The 16207-nt window shown below is 59.6% G+C and overlaps 1 protein-coding gene across 1 annotated transcript in view; it reads right to left on the bottom strand.

Moving 5' to 3' along the window:
- Positions 1–2675: 2675 nt before the first annotated feature.
- Positions 2676–16207, bottom strand: part of LOC105470497 (collagen type XX alpha 1 chain) — a 42473-nt gene continuing 28941 nt past the window's right edge. The window contains exons 24-38 of the mRNA XM_071079056.1: positions 16009–16118; positions 15405–15563; positions 15243–15320; positions 14528–14614; positions 13578–13631; positions 9757–9852; positions 9627–9680; positions 9392–9445; positions 8963–9016; positions 8286–8357; positions 7203–7238; positions 7043–7109; positions 6695–6862; positions 5746–5823; positions 2676–4762 (exon numbers count right to left, since the gene is read on the bottom strand). Coding sequence (XP_070935157.1) covers positions 5771–5823; positions 6695–6862; positions 7043–7109; positions 7203–7238; positions 8286–8357; positions 8963–9016; positions 9392–9445; positions 9627–9680; positions 9757–9852; positions 13578–13631; positions 14528–14614; positions 15243–15320; positions 15405–15563; positions 16009–16118 — 1142 coding nt within the window. The 3' untranslated portion in view covers positions 2676–4762; positions 5746–5770. The remainder of the gene's footprint in view (positions 4763–5745; positions 5824–6694; positions 6863–7042; positions 7110–7202; positions 7239–8285; positions 8358–8962; positions 9017–9391; positions 9446–9626; positions 9681–9756; positions 9853–13577; positions 13632–14527; positions 14615–15242; positions 15321–15404; positions 15564–16008; positions 16119–16207) is intronic.

The raw sequence follows: 16207 nt of genomic DNA on the forward strand, positions 1-16207 counted from the left end.
CTTGCGTCTTGCTGGGTAGGAGCCTCTGTTAGTGGCCATCTTGTTTCCAGGAGTCTTTGTGGTGACTCTTCTGGAAATGTGGATGCCTGAACGCCCATTTCACCTGGGCCTGCAGATCTGTTGGCGTAAAATGGGTCAAAGGGCTCTGGTTTTCAGCCTCTTCATCTGTGGTTTTGTCTTCTTTGCCCCAGCGCTGTGGTTGCTTCTGTGGTTTCTCAGGCCAGGTGCACTTCACTGAGCCCTGGGGGACATGGGGGCCGCCTTCCTCCCCGTGGCTGGCCCACGGCTGGCCCCACCCTCCCTTTCCCCTCCTGCCTCAGGGAGGAGCCAGAAAAGGCTCTACTCTTGCAGCTCCGCTTGGCCGTGGGATGACGTCTGGCCACGGGGATGTAGCTGACAGTGGCAAGGACACCTTTGGAATCTGCCCTTCAAGGTTCCAAGCCAGCCCTTCTCCCTTCTCTTCTTCCTGTTGGAATACGACCCGATTCCAGGCCAGCTCTTCTCCTCCCTTCTCTTCTTCCTGTTGTTGGAAGGTGACCCAGCAGCGGAGACCAGGGCAGTGTCCTGTGTGGAGGATGCAGAGCCAGCCGAGGGAAAGGGCCTCCCCATGCCTCTGACAGGGTCACTTCCCATGCTGTGAGAGTCACTCTTATCCTGTTGTTGTTACTTGAAGCCACATCGAGCCCTACATGATGCATTTACTGACTTTGTGGGAGGTGGTCATGTGTTCAGCTAAAACCTCTGTTTTCTGGACAAGGAGAGTTGCAGTCTTTGTCATCAGGTACAAGCAGACGTCTCCAAGCGGGACTCCTGTTAACGCTGTTGCTCTTCACCCAGTATGACCCCCGCCCCTTCCCCCCAGTGAGGTGTAACTCCTGGAGCAGCAGCAGCCATCTTCTGATGAAGACCAGCTACATGCCAAGGACGGCCAAACAGCCTGGGATTCTCTCAGTGTCCATTCCTGCCCACAGGACTTTACACTTGAGCCCAGGGTGGCACAGAGGTTGCAGTGAGCCGAGATCATGCCAGTGTACTCTAGCCTGGGTGACAGAGCAAGACCTTGTCTCAAAAAACAAAACACAAAACAAAGCACTGTATTTATGGCTATAAATTGCCCTCTAGGTACCCCTTTAGCTGCAGCACAGACACTCTGACATGGTGCTGCATCCATCTTTATGTGGTTACAAGTATCTTCACGTTTCCTTTTTTCTCTTTAACCCATGAATTATTGTGGAGTCATGGGTGTGTCTTTTAGCTTCTAGAGGCATTGTTTAGCTTGTTATCGTTGGTTGCTTTTCCAGTTTCATCAGTCAGTGAGTGAGTTCTCAACAGCATGGTCCTTGGGAATGTAAGGTTTCTCTGTGGCCGAGTTCATGGTTAGTGTGTGGATATTCCATACATGTGAGAGGACAGTGTTTCTCCACTGGGCATGGAGTTCTGTGCTCACCATCAGATCATGATGGTGGGCTGTATTAGGAAATCATCTCTGGCCTCTGGCTCAAGTTCAAATGTTCCACGCCCTTCCCTAAGAAATGAACTGAATCTTCAGACACTGGCTTCCCCCACCGTCTGCCCTGGTGTGTGTGCATGTGTGGGTCCACGTGTCCCTGCTCTCCCGTTGCCATTGCCCTGGTCCTTGGTAGATGAAGGGCCTGGCAGCCATACATCACCCCCCAGGTGCAGATGGCATCAGGGCAGCCTCCTCTACAATTGGGGTTGGGTTTCCTCAGCTCCCGTTTCTGACACTGCCTGGGCCAGAGCCATCCTCTGCGGGTGGACATGCCCCACCTGGTGGTCCTGTGGTCACAGCACCCCCTGCCTCCTGCTACACATTCCTCCCAGGCCTGCACCCACCTGCCTTCCTGGGGGCTGTGCCCATCCCTCCCTCCGAGCTCATCACTGAGCCATTCTTCCCAGCTCCCCACCTTGCAGGTGGCTCTCGGGGGGACCGTGAAGGCCTGGAGCTTCCAGGGTTGCTCTTGGGGCCTCAGGCAGTCACTTGGCACTGCCTGCAGACCTGGGCAGGGCAAGTCAGATATGCATGGCTGCAGGGCCCCTTACAGTCCACACAACCACACCACCCTGTGGCGCCAGCGTGAGCCCCGAGATTCCAAGACCTCCCCACAACCCCCATGACCTCAGGGGCCTGAGCTTAGCATCAGATCAGCCTCGCATCACACCACCTTCGTGGCCTCAGCTGAACATCCTGGACTGCAAGGGCATGGGGGTGACATGGGGGCAGCGCCTAAGGCCATGAGTTCCAGGCCAAGACCGAACCCCCACACTGCATAGGGCTGAAGCTGTGCTACCTCTGGGGGTGGAGAGGGAACTGAGGCCCACTATAGAGGGGCCTCTGGAGGGGAGAGCTGTGGCCGTGAAGGGAGCCGGGGAGATACTGCCAGGAACCCAGAGCTCTGGCCAGGAGCGTGAGCCTCAGCTCAGTCCCCAGGGGCTCCTAAAAACCCGGAGGGATGCGGTGGAGTCGGGGCTGATGGGAGACGCGCAGGTCGGCTGGGTCTCGGGGAGGCTGCCTTCCTGTAAACAGAGGAGCCAGGCCGGTGCGTTGCATTCGGGGGCTGCTGTCAGCTCCCTTGCCCATCCTCACCTTTGATTCGTACTCAGCTTCACTGCACAGGCTGGGGTGGGTGGGGCCTCAGGAACCAGTCCCTAAGCTGCCTGGGCACCAGCTGGCCGCTGCCTTTGCTGTGCCATTTTAGTTGGCCTCCAGCATGAACTCAGTTTCCTGAAGGCACCCGGACTCCCATTTTGAGGCTGAGCCTTATCACTGGTGTCAGCAGGGTGGTGAGGGTAGGGCAGCTGAGAGGTTGGTGGGGATTGGAGTGACCCTGGTTCCTCCCCGCCAGGCTGCCTCCTCCCGGCTGCCAGTGTGGTCTCCATGAGCCACCCAGTGCCCAGTCCCTTCAAATTGGAGAGCCCAGGAGAGGGGCTCCTTTGGAAGGCTCTGGATGCCCTGTGGGCTCTGGGCTTGATTCTAGCCCCACTCCTGCCTCATGACAAAGCCTGCTCACTCCACTGCTCAAAGAGCCTTCTCAGTTCAGCAGGAGACATTTAATTCCCAGCCCTAGAGAAACCAAGTGAGTGCAACCAAGCTGTGTCACTGGTCACACGATCTGAAGCAACTCAGCTCCCCAGCAGAAGTCAAGTGACCTAGGTGTCCTCCCTGCAGGACGGAGGGGCTGGCTTGGGCTGCTGCTCTCAACAACTGTGTCTGATACCTGCACTGAAGGCTATGACTCTTCCCCAGATGCTGCCCTACCTGCACCTACTTTGGCCACATGCTCTCCTTGTCCCTCAGGGCAAAATCTGTATTGATGCCACCTGACTTCTTTGACTTCTGACTTGTCCACAAACCTTGGGAATTCTCAGTGGTCTGTTTCTGTCCTCATGCTGCAGTGGGAGCTGGCATTTGGGGGTACTTCCTGGCCTCAGTCAGGGCTGCAGCTCCTGTGGGTGCAGGCACTCTCTCCCATCCTGCTGACCCTGCCTATCACTCTCCATTTGGTCTCCAGGTCTGGTCAGTTCCTGGAACGGTTGAATCACAGACAAAGTGTTTGCCCTGAAGCTGTTTCGCACTCACCTCTTTGAGGTACGCTTTGGTGCATGCAGTGCTGCACTAGAGATCTTGGTGGGTTTTCCTTCTGTCAATATCAAGGGTCTCTCTCTGTTCCTTTTTAATACTTTTCATTCTCTCCTCAATGATATGGGTTCCTTCTTCATTTCTGGCACCTATCTTGCTTAGCTGGCTAAGTGGTAATAGTGGACTAGTTACTGAATATTTGTTTGGAAAGGAAGTAGAAGTTCCCACATCACCTCCACAGGCCACAAGGCCCAGAAGCCCAGGTATGTGTTCTGAGCTTGCCCCCATGCTGTTTGGGACAGAGTGGAGATAAGGCAGGAAGTCCAGCTCATAGTGTCTGTGATGGTTGGGAGAGACCTGGGCAGAAGTGCTGAGGAGCACGCAGGTCAGAAGCCTGCTGAGGGATGACCTTGCTCTGAGACCCTAAGGACCAGGGCTGATGGTGCCAAGTCTCAAAGCAATGGCCCTGCACAAGGAACTCAGCACAGGGCTGGGTATGTGAGGGGTGGCCACTCACACACAGGATCTGGACTCCTTCTTGGGCTGGAGACAGAGGGGACGATGAGGCAGGCAGGACCCTGCCTGTTCCCAGATGCAAAGGTGCTGGGGTCAGGGTGGGAGTGCTGTTCTGAGGCAGGAACCACCGTGCAGGTGACCAGTGGGACAGCAGTGGAGCCATCTGTTCCCTGCGTGAGGCGTAGAGTGAGGAGGGTCTGCAGGGCCCCGGCCAGGCTTTGATGAGGCCCAGAGAAAGGGGCGGGGCATGCTGGTGAGCCTGTGTGACAGCTAGTGAGACGGCCATGGGGCACCACTGCCCTCCTGGACCCGATTTACCATCAGCCCAGCCCCTCCCCTTCTCCACTGCAGCTGGAGCTGCAGGACCTCAAGGTGGGGTGCACGGAGCCAGGGTGGGGGACACCCTCCAGGGAAATGACTCCCGCCTCGCTTGGGTGGGTGAGCACTCGGTGGTTTATCTGAACTTGGAAATGCTACAGAGCCAAGGGCGTGGGGTGGGCCTTGGCCAAGGTTGCTCCTTCCCTCTCCTTCCACCTGCAGGTGCTTCCCGAGCTTTTCTCCTGGCTTTTCCAGGATGTGGTCGCTCTTGGTGTCCAGACAAACCATGGAGGAAGGCGCAGGGTTCCTCGGGACAGTGCAGAAAATGTCCTGGCAGGAGAGAAGGGCGGACAGATCTGAAAGACTGAAGACAGTTGGACACAGGCTCAGGGCCAGTGCCTGGGTTTCCACACGCTGCGTCCAGCAGGGCCGTGGGTGGGCAGGATTGTGGGCAGGGCTGTGGGTAGGGTCATTCTCTGATGGGTCTGTGGAGGAGAAGCAAGGTTGCTTGTCCTTAGCCCTGGGCTCTGTCCTGACTCTCAGGCATCTCGGGCAGCTGCCCTCTTGCCCCAGCTTGGCCAGGAGCCCCTGAGTCTCCTGCCTGTGCTCCTTGGCCCTCCTAGCCCCTGCCGAGTCCCCTCGCTCAAAGGCACCGGCCCCTCACGGGCCCAGGTCACACACCCGTGCCACACTCTGGCCCCTGAAGCTACTTGAGGCCGGAGTTGTGCTGTACCCACCTGCACCCTGTCCCCACACCTGCTCCTGGGACCAGCCCCTCAGCTAAGTTTGCACACAGGGGCCACCTGCCCAGCGCTTCCTGAGGAAGGCAGAGGTTACCTGGGGCTACCACAGCCCCCACCCTGCCTCTCTCATCGACATACCCGGGGCCTCACAGGCCCCTCCTGGGACTCCTGTGAGCTTCCCCACAACTGGACCAGGTGCCCACTGAGCAAACACCTGAGCTCCACTCTCCCCACTGCACTATACCCTGGTCAGGGCGTCCTCCATCCCAGTATGCAACTCTGCAGGCCACGAGGTTGAGCAGGCTCCCGGCATGCCAATCCGTCTCCAGGACCCCACGCCCTGGGACCCCACGCCCTATGGCCCCACGGCCTGTGATCCCACATTCCTGTTGCCCCTACGGGGTCCACAGTTGACCCTACTTTCCCCAGGGCCACCTCACCTGCCTGTGCTGGGCCTTGTGCTCGCAGCACCCCACCCTGGATAGCACAAGGCCCCACCCATCAGCCCCTCAGGAGCTCCTCCTTCCTGGATGCCCTCAGCCCTGGCAGGTGCAGGCAGCAGGGGCTCACCTGTCGCTCCCAGAGGCCCTGGGTGCTAGCCCCCCTGCTGCCCAGGGCTGCCCGTCTGACCAACAGCTCCAGGCTCCCCTGCGAGGAAAGGGAGAGTATATGAGGATGGAGCAATGCAGTGGCTTGGGGCCCTGTTCTGACAGGGACAGAGGGTGTCAGGGCCCCTCCCTGGGTGCAGGCAGCAGGTCTGGTCCTCAGATGGAGGCTGAGATCTGAGGGAGAGCAGCATGCCAGGTCCCTGTGCCCCACACAGGTGCCCCTTGGGCTCCATGACAGGTTTGGGGGGGCATGGCCAGGTGGGGAGGTGTCAGGTGGGGGCCCTGTGACAGTGCCTGTCACCCTTGTCTAGCTGCTGCTGCCTCGGCCAGTGCAGAACTCAGTCCTCGTCTGGCTGGGTCATCTCCCTGTCTGTCCTCCCCATGGACGCCCCTCTCCAGCTCCAGCTCCCAAATCAGCCTTTCCTCCATCTCAGCATCCAAGTCATGACCCACCGCTGCCGCCTCAGAGGAGGAGGAGCACCAAGGTCACGGGAGCCTGCGGCTCCGTGCTGGGTGGGGAGAGGCGGGGGAAGCAGTAGCCAGGAGGATGAGAGGGTGGGAGAGGGGGGACGGGGAGGATGCGAGGGCAGGAGGGAGGGAGGGAGGATGGGAGGTAGGCTGGGCCCTCCTGGGTGGCCCTAAGCAGGCAGCTCGTGTTTCCTGAAGATTGGGGAAGGGGTCACCTTGAGGGCCTCGGAGGGCCAGGCCAAGGCTGAGCTCTGCGTCATGACTGGCTTTGTCTGGGCTTAGGGAAGCCCCGTGTCCTCGCCACAGCACCCCAGAGGCTGGACAGTGGTGTCTCCAGCAGGGGCTGCTGTGCTGACACAGATCGATGCTCCAGCCCCAGGACCAGGGGACAACCGGCTCCCCGCTGGCCACAACTCCCTCCCCAAGAGCCAGGAGACCAGTACCTCTGCCCTCTAAGTGGCGGCTACCATGCCTCCATTCTCCAGGAAGCAGGGCCTTGCTGCGGGTGCCAGGGGACCCCAGGGGCTCAGTGCCCGGCTCCAGCTTCTGCTCCAAGATGGGCATTGGGGGCCTGGTGTTCTCGTGGAAGGAGTCAAACTTTGACACGTGTGCTGTGGGAAGGAAGGGTGGCAGCGGGATGCAGTGGGAGCCAGGGGATGCGAGGCCTGGGCAGGCCATGCCAGGATACCCAGGTGTGCTAACGGTGGGTAAAGGCGGCCTCCCTCAGCCTGGCCACTGTGAGGACAGACAGGTGTGCTGGGCACAGGTGCAGGGCTACTGGCTTCACTCACTCTGGATGGCGGACTCACAGGCCTGGCTCACAAGCTGGTAGAGGGTGGCGAGGGACTGCGGCTCGCCCTGGAAGGGAAGGTGGTGCAGCTTTGGGACCCGTGTGGCTGGTGCCTTCCCAGGTGATCCCGAGCTGAGCCAAAGACTCTCAGTCTCACTCACCTTCTCTCCTCGTTCCCCTTTGGGCCCCGGCAGCCCCTGATGAGGAGGAGAAGAGAAAAGAAGTCAGCAGGGATGGCCTGAGACCACACATGAGAAGTGCGAGATGGCCCTGGGGTGGATCATGGCTTGGGCAGCCTGATAGCCACAGTGGCAGTGTGACCCCACAGGGCAGGCAGAGCCAAAGCCCAATCCCAAATTCCCAGATCCTAGGAGCCTGTGGTCCTTGCCTGTTCCCCAGAGCAGGCATGTGAGGAGTTTGGTTCTGCAGCAGAGTCCTGAGTGGGGCTGGAACTTGTGCCACAAAGGACTTGCCTCTGGCTGTAGATTTTTGTGCTAGGGGAGATGGCGGGTGTGGGACACTGCCCAGAGAACAGACCCTTCCCGGGCCCAGGCCAGGCCTGTGCCAGTGCTTCCTTGCCAACTTCTGTCCTCTTCCACCTCTCCAGCTCCTTGGGGAACCTGGAGCCCACCTAAGTGGGGGCCCATGGAGCTGCTGAAAGTCAAGGCGTCCCCCAGGGGATACTACACCCCCATCTCCCACGTCTGTCCCCCTACGGGGGATGGTGGTGCCTCCACGGAGCCTGCCGCCCCACCACCTCCCCTCCACCAGGTCTGTCCTGGGTGGGGTTGGGGGAGGTGCAGAACCAGCCCCTGGCTCTACTCTCTTGCACTAGCACCAACAAGCTCCCAGCTCAGAACAGGCCTCCAATAACAAATGGGAAGTCCCTGAGCGGTCAACAGGAAGTCCCTGAGTGATCAACAGGAAGTCTTTGAGTGGTCAACAGGAAGTCCCTGGGCTGTCAATAGGAAGTCCCTGGGTGGTCAACAGGAAGTCTCTGAGTGGTCAACAGGAAGTCCCTGGGCCACCAATAGGAAGTCCCTGAGTGGTAAACAGGAAGTCCCTGGCAGTCAACAGGAAGTCCTTGGGAGGTCAACAGGAAGTCCCTGGGTGGTCAACAGGAAGTCCATGGGCTGTCAACAGGAAGTCCCTGGGTGGTTAGCAGGAAGTCCCTGAGAATATGGGGCTTGCACCCTTCCCTCCCCCACCTTTGACTGGCTGGTGGGTGTTGGAAGTGAACTTACTGTGGGCCCCACAGCCCCTGGGGGTCCTCGCTCTCCACCAGTGCCCCTGGCCCCTGCCATGCCCTGGAACCCCTGCAGAGACACAGAAGTCAGGGTGTGGTTTAGGCCCCCAGCAAATCTGTTCCCACTTCAGCCCTGGTTCCCGGACGTCCCAGGGCCCCCCTGACCTGACAAGGGCAGTGGACACCCAGCTGGCCCCAGCCTCCCTCAGGCCATTCCTCTGGCAGGCGGTGCCTCCCCTGCCTCCAGGCCCTGGCTCCCCATGCCCTGTGCTCCTCCTCCAGTGCTGTCAGCACCCACGCTGCTCTAAATGTCCCTAGCTGTTCCAGTTGCCCCAGTGTGACTGCAAGTTAGGCTTCCCCCAAAGTGGTGCTTATGGGGAGGCAACTTGGCCTGCAGCACTCAGCCCGAGGCCAACGCCAGGAGACCCCCCATCAAGGTCTCCCAGGAACTGAGTCCTCAGCACAGAGCCCTCACTTGGGGGCATGTAGTGCTCTTGGGCAGACGCTCACCCACCCACAGGGCCCTGCAGAAAGTTCCAGCAGAAGTGAGGCCCTCCCAGGCCACTTCCTGGGGTGACCTAGGGGTGACAGCTGGTGTTCAGACTAGCCTCTGCCTGGACCCTGGAACATAGGAGCCCTGGGTGGGGGTGGGGGTCATGGGAGGTTGGTGCCTACCCTGGGGCCAGGGGGTCCGGGCAGGCCAGCAGTTCCCTCCAGGCCTCTCATTCCCTGATGGCATAGGAAGGCACAAGCTGGGTGGGGTTTGTACCTGTACCCAGCCCTCCCATGGTGACAGCCCCCAGCAGCACCCAATACACCCTGTAACCCAAGCAGCAAAGGTGAGGCAGCTGAGGCTGCCAGGCTCCTACTTAGCCACCCCCCACCTGACCCCACCTCAGTGACAGCTCCTGCCTGGGGTGGGCTGGAGCTCTCCTGCCTTCTGGCCAGGCCACAGGCTGAAGGGGGTGGTGCAGTGGGTGAGGCAGGAGCCCAGGAGGAAGCACCTCCCTCTCCCTACCCCACAGCCTCCATCTCCAAGTCCCCCCACCACCACAGGCCAGTCTCTACCACCCTGACAGAACCCTCCAAGCCCAGAGTCAGCACCTTTGGTCCCTGGAGGCCAACTCTCCCGGGGATGCCCTGGTGGCCGGGGTGGCCCTGGGATAGAACAGAGGAGCCAGCCAGGCAGGGGCCAAGGTCACATCCAGAAGAGGTGGCCCTGCCTGTAAGGCCTCATCCCCCGACCCGTGTCCCCCATGCACTCCCCATCTCCATCCCTGTACTTCCCCCCTCCCCCGCCGCCACCAACCCCTGTGGCCCCTGGCTCCAGCCACACTACCTGCAAGCCTGGGAGCCCATGGTCTCCTTTCTCTCCTTTGACCCCTGGTGGACCCTGGAGGGGGATGATGGGCTGGACAGTGAAGCGGAGGGGGCACAGGGCAGGAGGGCGGGGAATGGGTGACACTTACCACAGGCCCTGGGACTGCGCGGCCTTGGGTCCCCGGTGACCCCTGCTGGCCTCCAGGACCTTCTGGTCCCATCTGTCCGGGTGGCCCGGGCTCTCCCTGGAGACACAGGCAGTGGGGAGGGCCTGAAAAGGTCACGCTGGCTGCCCCTCCTGTGGCCCCTCTGGGTCACAGCCAGCCCTCCCGGCCCTCTGGGCATTCAGGCCCAGGCCCACATGGAGACATCTCCATTAAAGAGGCAGGGGCAGCCCCAGCACCCTCACTGCCCACCCTGGGAGGGTCTGGGAGCACCCACAGTCGGGGTCTGCAGCGCCAGAGAACGGCCAAGCCAAGCCTGTGAAGCCAGTTCCAACCAACTCCACCCCCAGCCCTCCCCTGCCCAACTCTGGGTTCCAACGGGGGTGTGGGGGGCATTGCAGAAATCACTGAGGAAAAGCCAGAGACCCCCACGGGCCAACTGGAAGGAAGAGATAGAAGACTTTCTTAAGCCCTGGACCCCAAAACACTAGACTCAGGTTTTACGGGAAATCCAGCCCTGTGGGGCGCACACTGCTGCTATTTAAACTCCAATTATCTTTTGAACAAAGCAAATCGAGGTTCCAAACACTATAAAGAAAACTGCGACAGTCTTATTTATAAGCATCAATGCAAAATCCAAAACAAAATGTCAGAAGCTGAACTCTGCAGCACGTGACATGGATAACGAGAATTCAGCGACCGTGTCAGATTTTCGACAGATGCACGAATCATCCAGTATTGAGGGATATCCTACAATTAATAGCTCAAAAGGCACAGTCATTTCGTTATGTCCATAACAGCACTAGAGCTTGTTTAATGCGCATTCTTGATGTTTTAAATCTAATAAAATAAGAGTGCGTGGACTTCACTACCACATGACAAAATGCACCTCTCTCTGCTTCCAGGACAGCATTTTAATGGTCAAATGCTAGAAGCACTTTTGTTAAGCCAAGAAGAAAATGAGAATATCTGCTACCACCACGGCTTTCTGACAAAATTCTGGAGTATTCACCAACACCGTTAGATAAGAAAAAGAAATCGGACTGATCAAGACTGAAAAGCCGAAGGTGAAGTGTTTCTTTGCAGGTGATGTCACCGTAAACCTGGAACACCCAAGAAAATCATAAAGAAGATAACTGAGGCCGGGCGCGGTGGCTCACGCCTGGAATCCCAGCACTTTGGGAGGCCGAGGCGGGCGGATCACGAGGTCAGGAGATCAAGACCATCCTGGCTAACACGGTGAAACCCTGTCTCTACTAAAAAAAAAGTACAAAACATTAGCCGGGCGAGGTGGCGGGCGCCTGTAGTCCCAGCTACTCTGGAGGCTGAGGCAGGAGAATGGTGTGAACCCAGGAGGCGGAGCTTGCAGTGAGCCGAGATTGTGTCACAGCACTCCAGCCTGGGCGACAGAGCGAGACTCTGTCTCAAAAAAAAAAAAAAAGAAAAAGAAAAAGAAAATAATTGAGAAAGAAACCTGTGTGAGGCCGGGCGCGGTGGCTCAAGCCTGTAATCCCAGCACTTTGGGAGGCCGAGACGGGTGGATCACGACGTCAGGAGATCGAGACCATCCTGGCTAACACGGTGAAACCCCGTCTCTACTAAAAAATACAAAAAACTAGCCGGGCGAGGTGGCGGGCGCCTGTAGTCCCAGCTACTCGGGAGGCTGAGGCAGGAGAATGGCGTGAACCCGGGAGGTGGAGCTTGCAGTGAGCTGAGATCCGGCCACTGCACTGCAGCCTGGGTGACAGAGCGAGACTCCGTCTCAAAAAAAAAAAGAAACCTGTGTGAAAATAATGAGGTAGAAGCTGTAATGAAAGAAAAGACCTAACTTATAATAGCAACAAAAAAGAGGAACTACGTAGGGATGAAGGAGAACCGAGCGGGTCTGTAGGAAGAGACTGTCCCCGCGCTGTACTGAGGGCCACAGAAGGCCCTGTGAACCAACGGCAGGATGGCCGTGTTTTTGGACGAGAAGATTCAATACCATAAAAACGTCATCTGTTCCCGAGTATGTCTATAAAGCGAATGCGGTCCCAATAAAAACACCAACTGAATTGTTGAGGTTAAATGGATAAGTCAACTCTACAGTTCACTGAACAATGAAATAAGCAAAGAGAGCCAGGAAAAAAATTCTGGGGAATACAAAAGAGGACCAGCCCGCCTGGCATTAAAATTTTAAAGAAATCTGTAGTAATTTAAGAAGCACCGCCCTCGCATGTGAACAGCAGACAAATCAACGGGACGGATTTGGAGCGCCTGAAAACCCCCAAAATACACAGGGGCCTTGGGACATCACGAGGGCAACAGCGTTTAACTTCCATGAGGGGCGGGCTGTGTAAGGAAAGACTCAGGCGACCACCGGTGGTCTGTGAAGAGGTGAAGCTGGAGTCCTCCCCGTCCTCCGTCCTCCCCAGCGTTGTAACAAAATCAGCTCTAGAGGAATCCACCTGGAGTACTGAAAAGGGCCTGCAAGCACCAGGAGGAACCAGGAGGAGGCGCTCTCTACTCTCGGAGTAAGGAAGACCCTTTAACACAGGATACAGAAGCCACAGAACAGAGCACTAACACGGACTACGTCAAAGTTATTTTAAACTCTGTATGGAAACGCACATTGCCAACAAGGTCAAAAGACAAGAAAATGCCAAACGCAGTCAAAACTCACATCACAGACACAGGGCTGGTTCCAGCAAGTAAAAAGCGTGCCCACCAATTATTAAGAAAAGTAACAGTGGAGAAGGCAGAGGACATCTCCAGCAAGAAAACATGGGCCACTTTCAAAGGGCGTTCACGCTGCTTGGAAGAGAAATGCATTTTCATCTATCAGATGGCTCCCGAAGCAGCCAGTTACACAAGATGGGGGTGGGAAGCCAGTGCTGGCTTGTCGCGGGGGAGCACCTTGCACGGCTCTGCAGGGCCAGTGTGGGGACATCCACCCCAAAGCACAGGGGCCCGCGTGTGCCCTTCCACCCAGCAACTCTCCTAGGGAATCTGAGCCTGGGATGCGCGCTCAGGCTCCAGCACAACCACCAACAAAGGCAGTGCAGGTGCAACAGGACAGCCCCGCCGGAGCCAGGCTCACGTCTGTGCTCACGGGGATGTGGAACTCTCCGGAAGGCTGCCGGGAGAGAGGCGGGTGTCGGGGTCGGAAGGAGGACGGCCTCGCTGCACGCCGACCACACTTTTGGCATCCGCGTCATGCTTGTGCAGTACCGTGGTTTAGGTAAATGCTTAGAATCGAGCCCGGAGGGCGGCCCTCTCACGTCTGGGGTGGGTGCTGCTGTCATTGCTGGGTGCACTGCCTTCAACATCCGTCTCTGCAGAACCAGAACCCCCACCCCCGAAACACCTCCCCACACACTGCGCATATGCTGCTACATCTGAAAATACTTTGTGGGCCTAAGCTCCTGGGCCCAGCCCAGCACAGAGAAGGCATCTGGCTCGTGCCTGCCCCGTAGAAATCAAGGGCGGCCTTCAGGGCTGACAGGACAGGTGGCCTCACCTCCCCAAGCCTCAGATTTCCCCCGTCGAGCCATGGGGTTCATCCTCCCTCTCTGGGTGAAAAGGGGACTTCCACCGTAACCAGGCCCAGGCCAGGCGCCCAGCAGGCACACGGGAGAGGCCAGTCCAAACCCCCTGGACCCCTGGGGTGCTGGGGTCCCTGCCTGTCTGCAGCTTGGGGAGGCCCCGCCCTGCCTAGGGAGGCTCCATGCAGCTCCCTGCACTCTCAAGAGCACCCTAGGAGGGGTGTCCTCTTCTGGCAGGCCGGATCCAGGCCCCCCACCTCCCAGGACTCACCAAAAACTTACCCTGGGCCCGGGGAAGCCCTGCTCTCCCGGAGTGCCGTTCCTCCCAGGGAGGCCCTGCAGAGGCACAAACAGGGCTAAGCCCCCAGAACCACCCCAACCGAGGCACAGGGGCACAGACCAGCCGCTCAGCCCCATGCCGGGTCCACCCTGAGCACCTAACCCCACCCAGCCCTGGTCTGTCCACTGCTGTCAGGAGGAAGGAAAGGGGCTTCCAGGGGCAAGGACACATGAGCCCGTCCTTCCCTCTCACAGTCAGGCATTTCAGGTTCAGACCCCAGCCCCCTGAGCAGACAGGGCTGTGGACACTGCGCTCAGAGTGAGTGTGCTTGAACGGTCCCAGGGAGCCAGCTCTGGAAGCCCCAGCCATCACCTGCGGGGTGCTGGAACCTTGGGGTGAGCAGAGGCAGCTGCGGCCATGGCAGGTCCAGTGACCTCTCAGGTCCCCATAGCAGGGGTCCAGGCCTGGGCAGAGGGACTCTACAGCTCCTGCTGCAGGTGAGCTGGGCTGCCAGCACCCAGGACAGCGGCCGTCCGAGTGGCTGTGACTCACAGCCGGCTGCGTCACACCCTGCAGCCACAGCACAGTTCTGGATCCCAGCTGCACCTGGACCTGTCCCAAGCCTGACACTGGATTCTGCACCAGGGAGGGCTCGTGGGGGCGGGGGCAGCCTGGGGGAAGGAAGGAGCTGCGCCTGGACTCCCTGCCCAACCCTGACATTGAGAAACACTGGATTGCACACCAGAGGAGGGCTTGCCCGGGAGGCCCAGCCTGGGGGAAGGAAGGCGCTGGGCCAGGCCTCAGGGCGGAGGCTCATGAAGTACATCCCAGCTCTGCGGCAGGACGGGGGGGATGGGCTGGGGCGGGAGGGCCTGGGTTCCACATCCACCAGTGGCAGCAATACGTTGGCCAGGGTTCCCCGGTCACCCCAGGGAGACACCACTGGACTCACTGGGGGGTCCTGGGGCCCTGGGGGCCCAGGGGTCTCTGAGGAACAGGAGCAGGCAGACACGAAGGCCGGGCAGGTCTCTCCATCCCTCTGGAAGAAAAGACCTGCTCATCAGAGAGACCCTCTCCCCGGCTCTCGCCTGACCCGAGAGCTGAGCTCAGCCAAGCACACCTGGGCTCCAGGGAGACTTCCAGGCCTACACCTGGGAGGCAGGGGTGAAGGTCAGGGGCACAAGTGCACAGTGGGCAGGTCCCGGGCTCAGGCCACTAAGCCCCTGCGTGTGCAGCCAGCCCTGGGTACCCACCCTGCCAGGCTGTCCGCATGAGCCCAGGACAGAGTGGTGCCTTCTCCCTCCCTCTCCCCCCCATCTGGGCCCCCAGTACAGCCAAGCCCAGCACAGGGTACACAAAGGAGTCACCGAGGCTGGGAGGGGCTCTCTGGCCTGGCTGTGGGACCCTTCCTGACTCATCTGCATGTGGCTGGGCCCACAGAGGTGGGCCCAGGGGTTCCCAGCCCAGGGGTTCCCAGGGCCTCCAGGACTCTCCGTCCAGCCCCCCTGGGCTCACCCTCTGGCCCTGAGGCCACCTCCTCTGAAAGCCTTCCCTGATCTCTCCCAGCACAGTGGCAATCTGACAGGCCAAGACCCCAGGCACTCTGACCCTCAGTGGGCACCAGCCCTAACTTGCTTCGTGGAACAGGGGCAAGAGATGGGGCACACCGAGGCAGGGAGCTCACAGCACCGGTCCTCGTCGGCCCAGGTGTCACTGCACACGATCTGCAGTGTCTGGAGCTGAAACTGCAACGCAGGGGAGCCGGCTCAGTCCCAGGGGCTCAGAGAGGCGGCCAGCCCCAACCAGCGCGGCCCAGCAAGACAACTCACCACGGCTGAGCTGCTCCGGGGGCCCCTGGCCTTGGCCAGCCTCCCCAGTGTGATGAAGCCGGCAGAGGGTGCGCTGCCCACCTCCCCGAGGGGCCGCTCAGCCACCTTTCGGCAGTCCACATAGAGCCTGACCTTGGAGCGGCCCACAGCCACGTGCACCTGCGAGACAGCACGGGAGGTTCCCCACAGCCCAGGCAGGGCCAGTGCCCACCTGAGCCCCCAAGGCCAGGCCAGAGCTGGGGAGTAACACCCATCACCGGGGCCTGGGGTCAGGAGCCTGATCTCCCCTTAGGTTTCGGGGGACCCTGGGAGAGCTCCCCCTTGCTGTGCCTCGGCTTCCCCTCTGTAAAATGGACCAAATGGCACCTGCTGCAGGAGCCTCCGGGGTCTGTGGGTCCCAAAGAGACGGGCTGGGAAGCTCTTCGACTCCAGTTAAGATGGAAGAGCTGGGTAGAGGGACAGAGGCCTAGGTCAACCTTCCCTCCCAAGGAAGGTCCTGCTCTTCTAGAGAGAGGAGTAGGGATCCAGCAGGGCCCTCTGGGGCTGGGCTGCCCCAGAGCTGGGGGAACGGGGGAGAGTGGTGTGAACTGCAGCCTTCCAGGACCTTGTGGAAGCTCCCGAAGAAAATCTTCCTCACTTCCTGCGGGTCGAAGGTGGCCTCCTGCAAGGCAGCCCTGGGGTCGCGGTGGAAGTAGGTCAGGGACTTCCTCCCGGCTGCCAGGGAAGGGGTGGAGCAGGTGAGAACGGGCTGCAGCCAGCTGGGCCTACACCCTGAGCAGCACAGCCCTCACGACAGGCCAGGA

This window comes from Macaca nemestrina, chromosome 15, assembly GCF_043159975.1.
Source record: "Macaca nemestrina isolate mMacNem1 chromosome 15, mMacNem.hap1, whole genome shotgun sequence".
Lineage (NCBI taxonomy): Eukaryota > Metazoa > Chordata > Mammalia > Primates > Cercopithecidae > Macaca > Macaca nemestrina.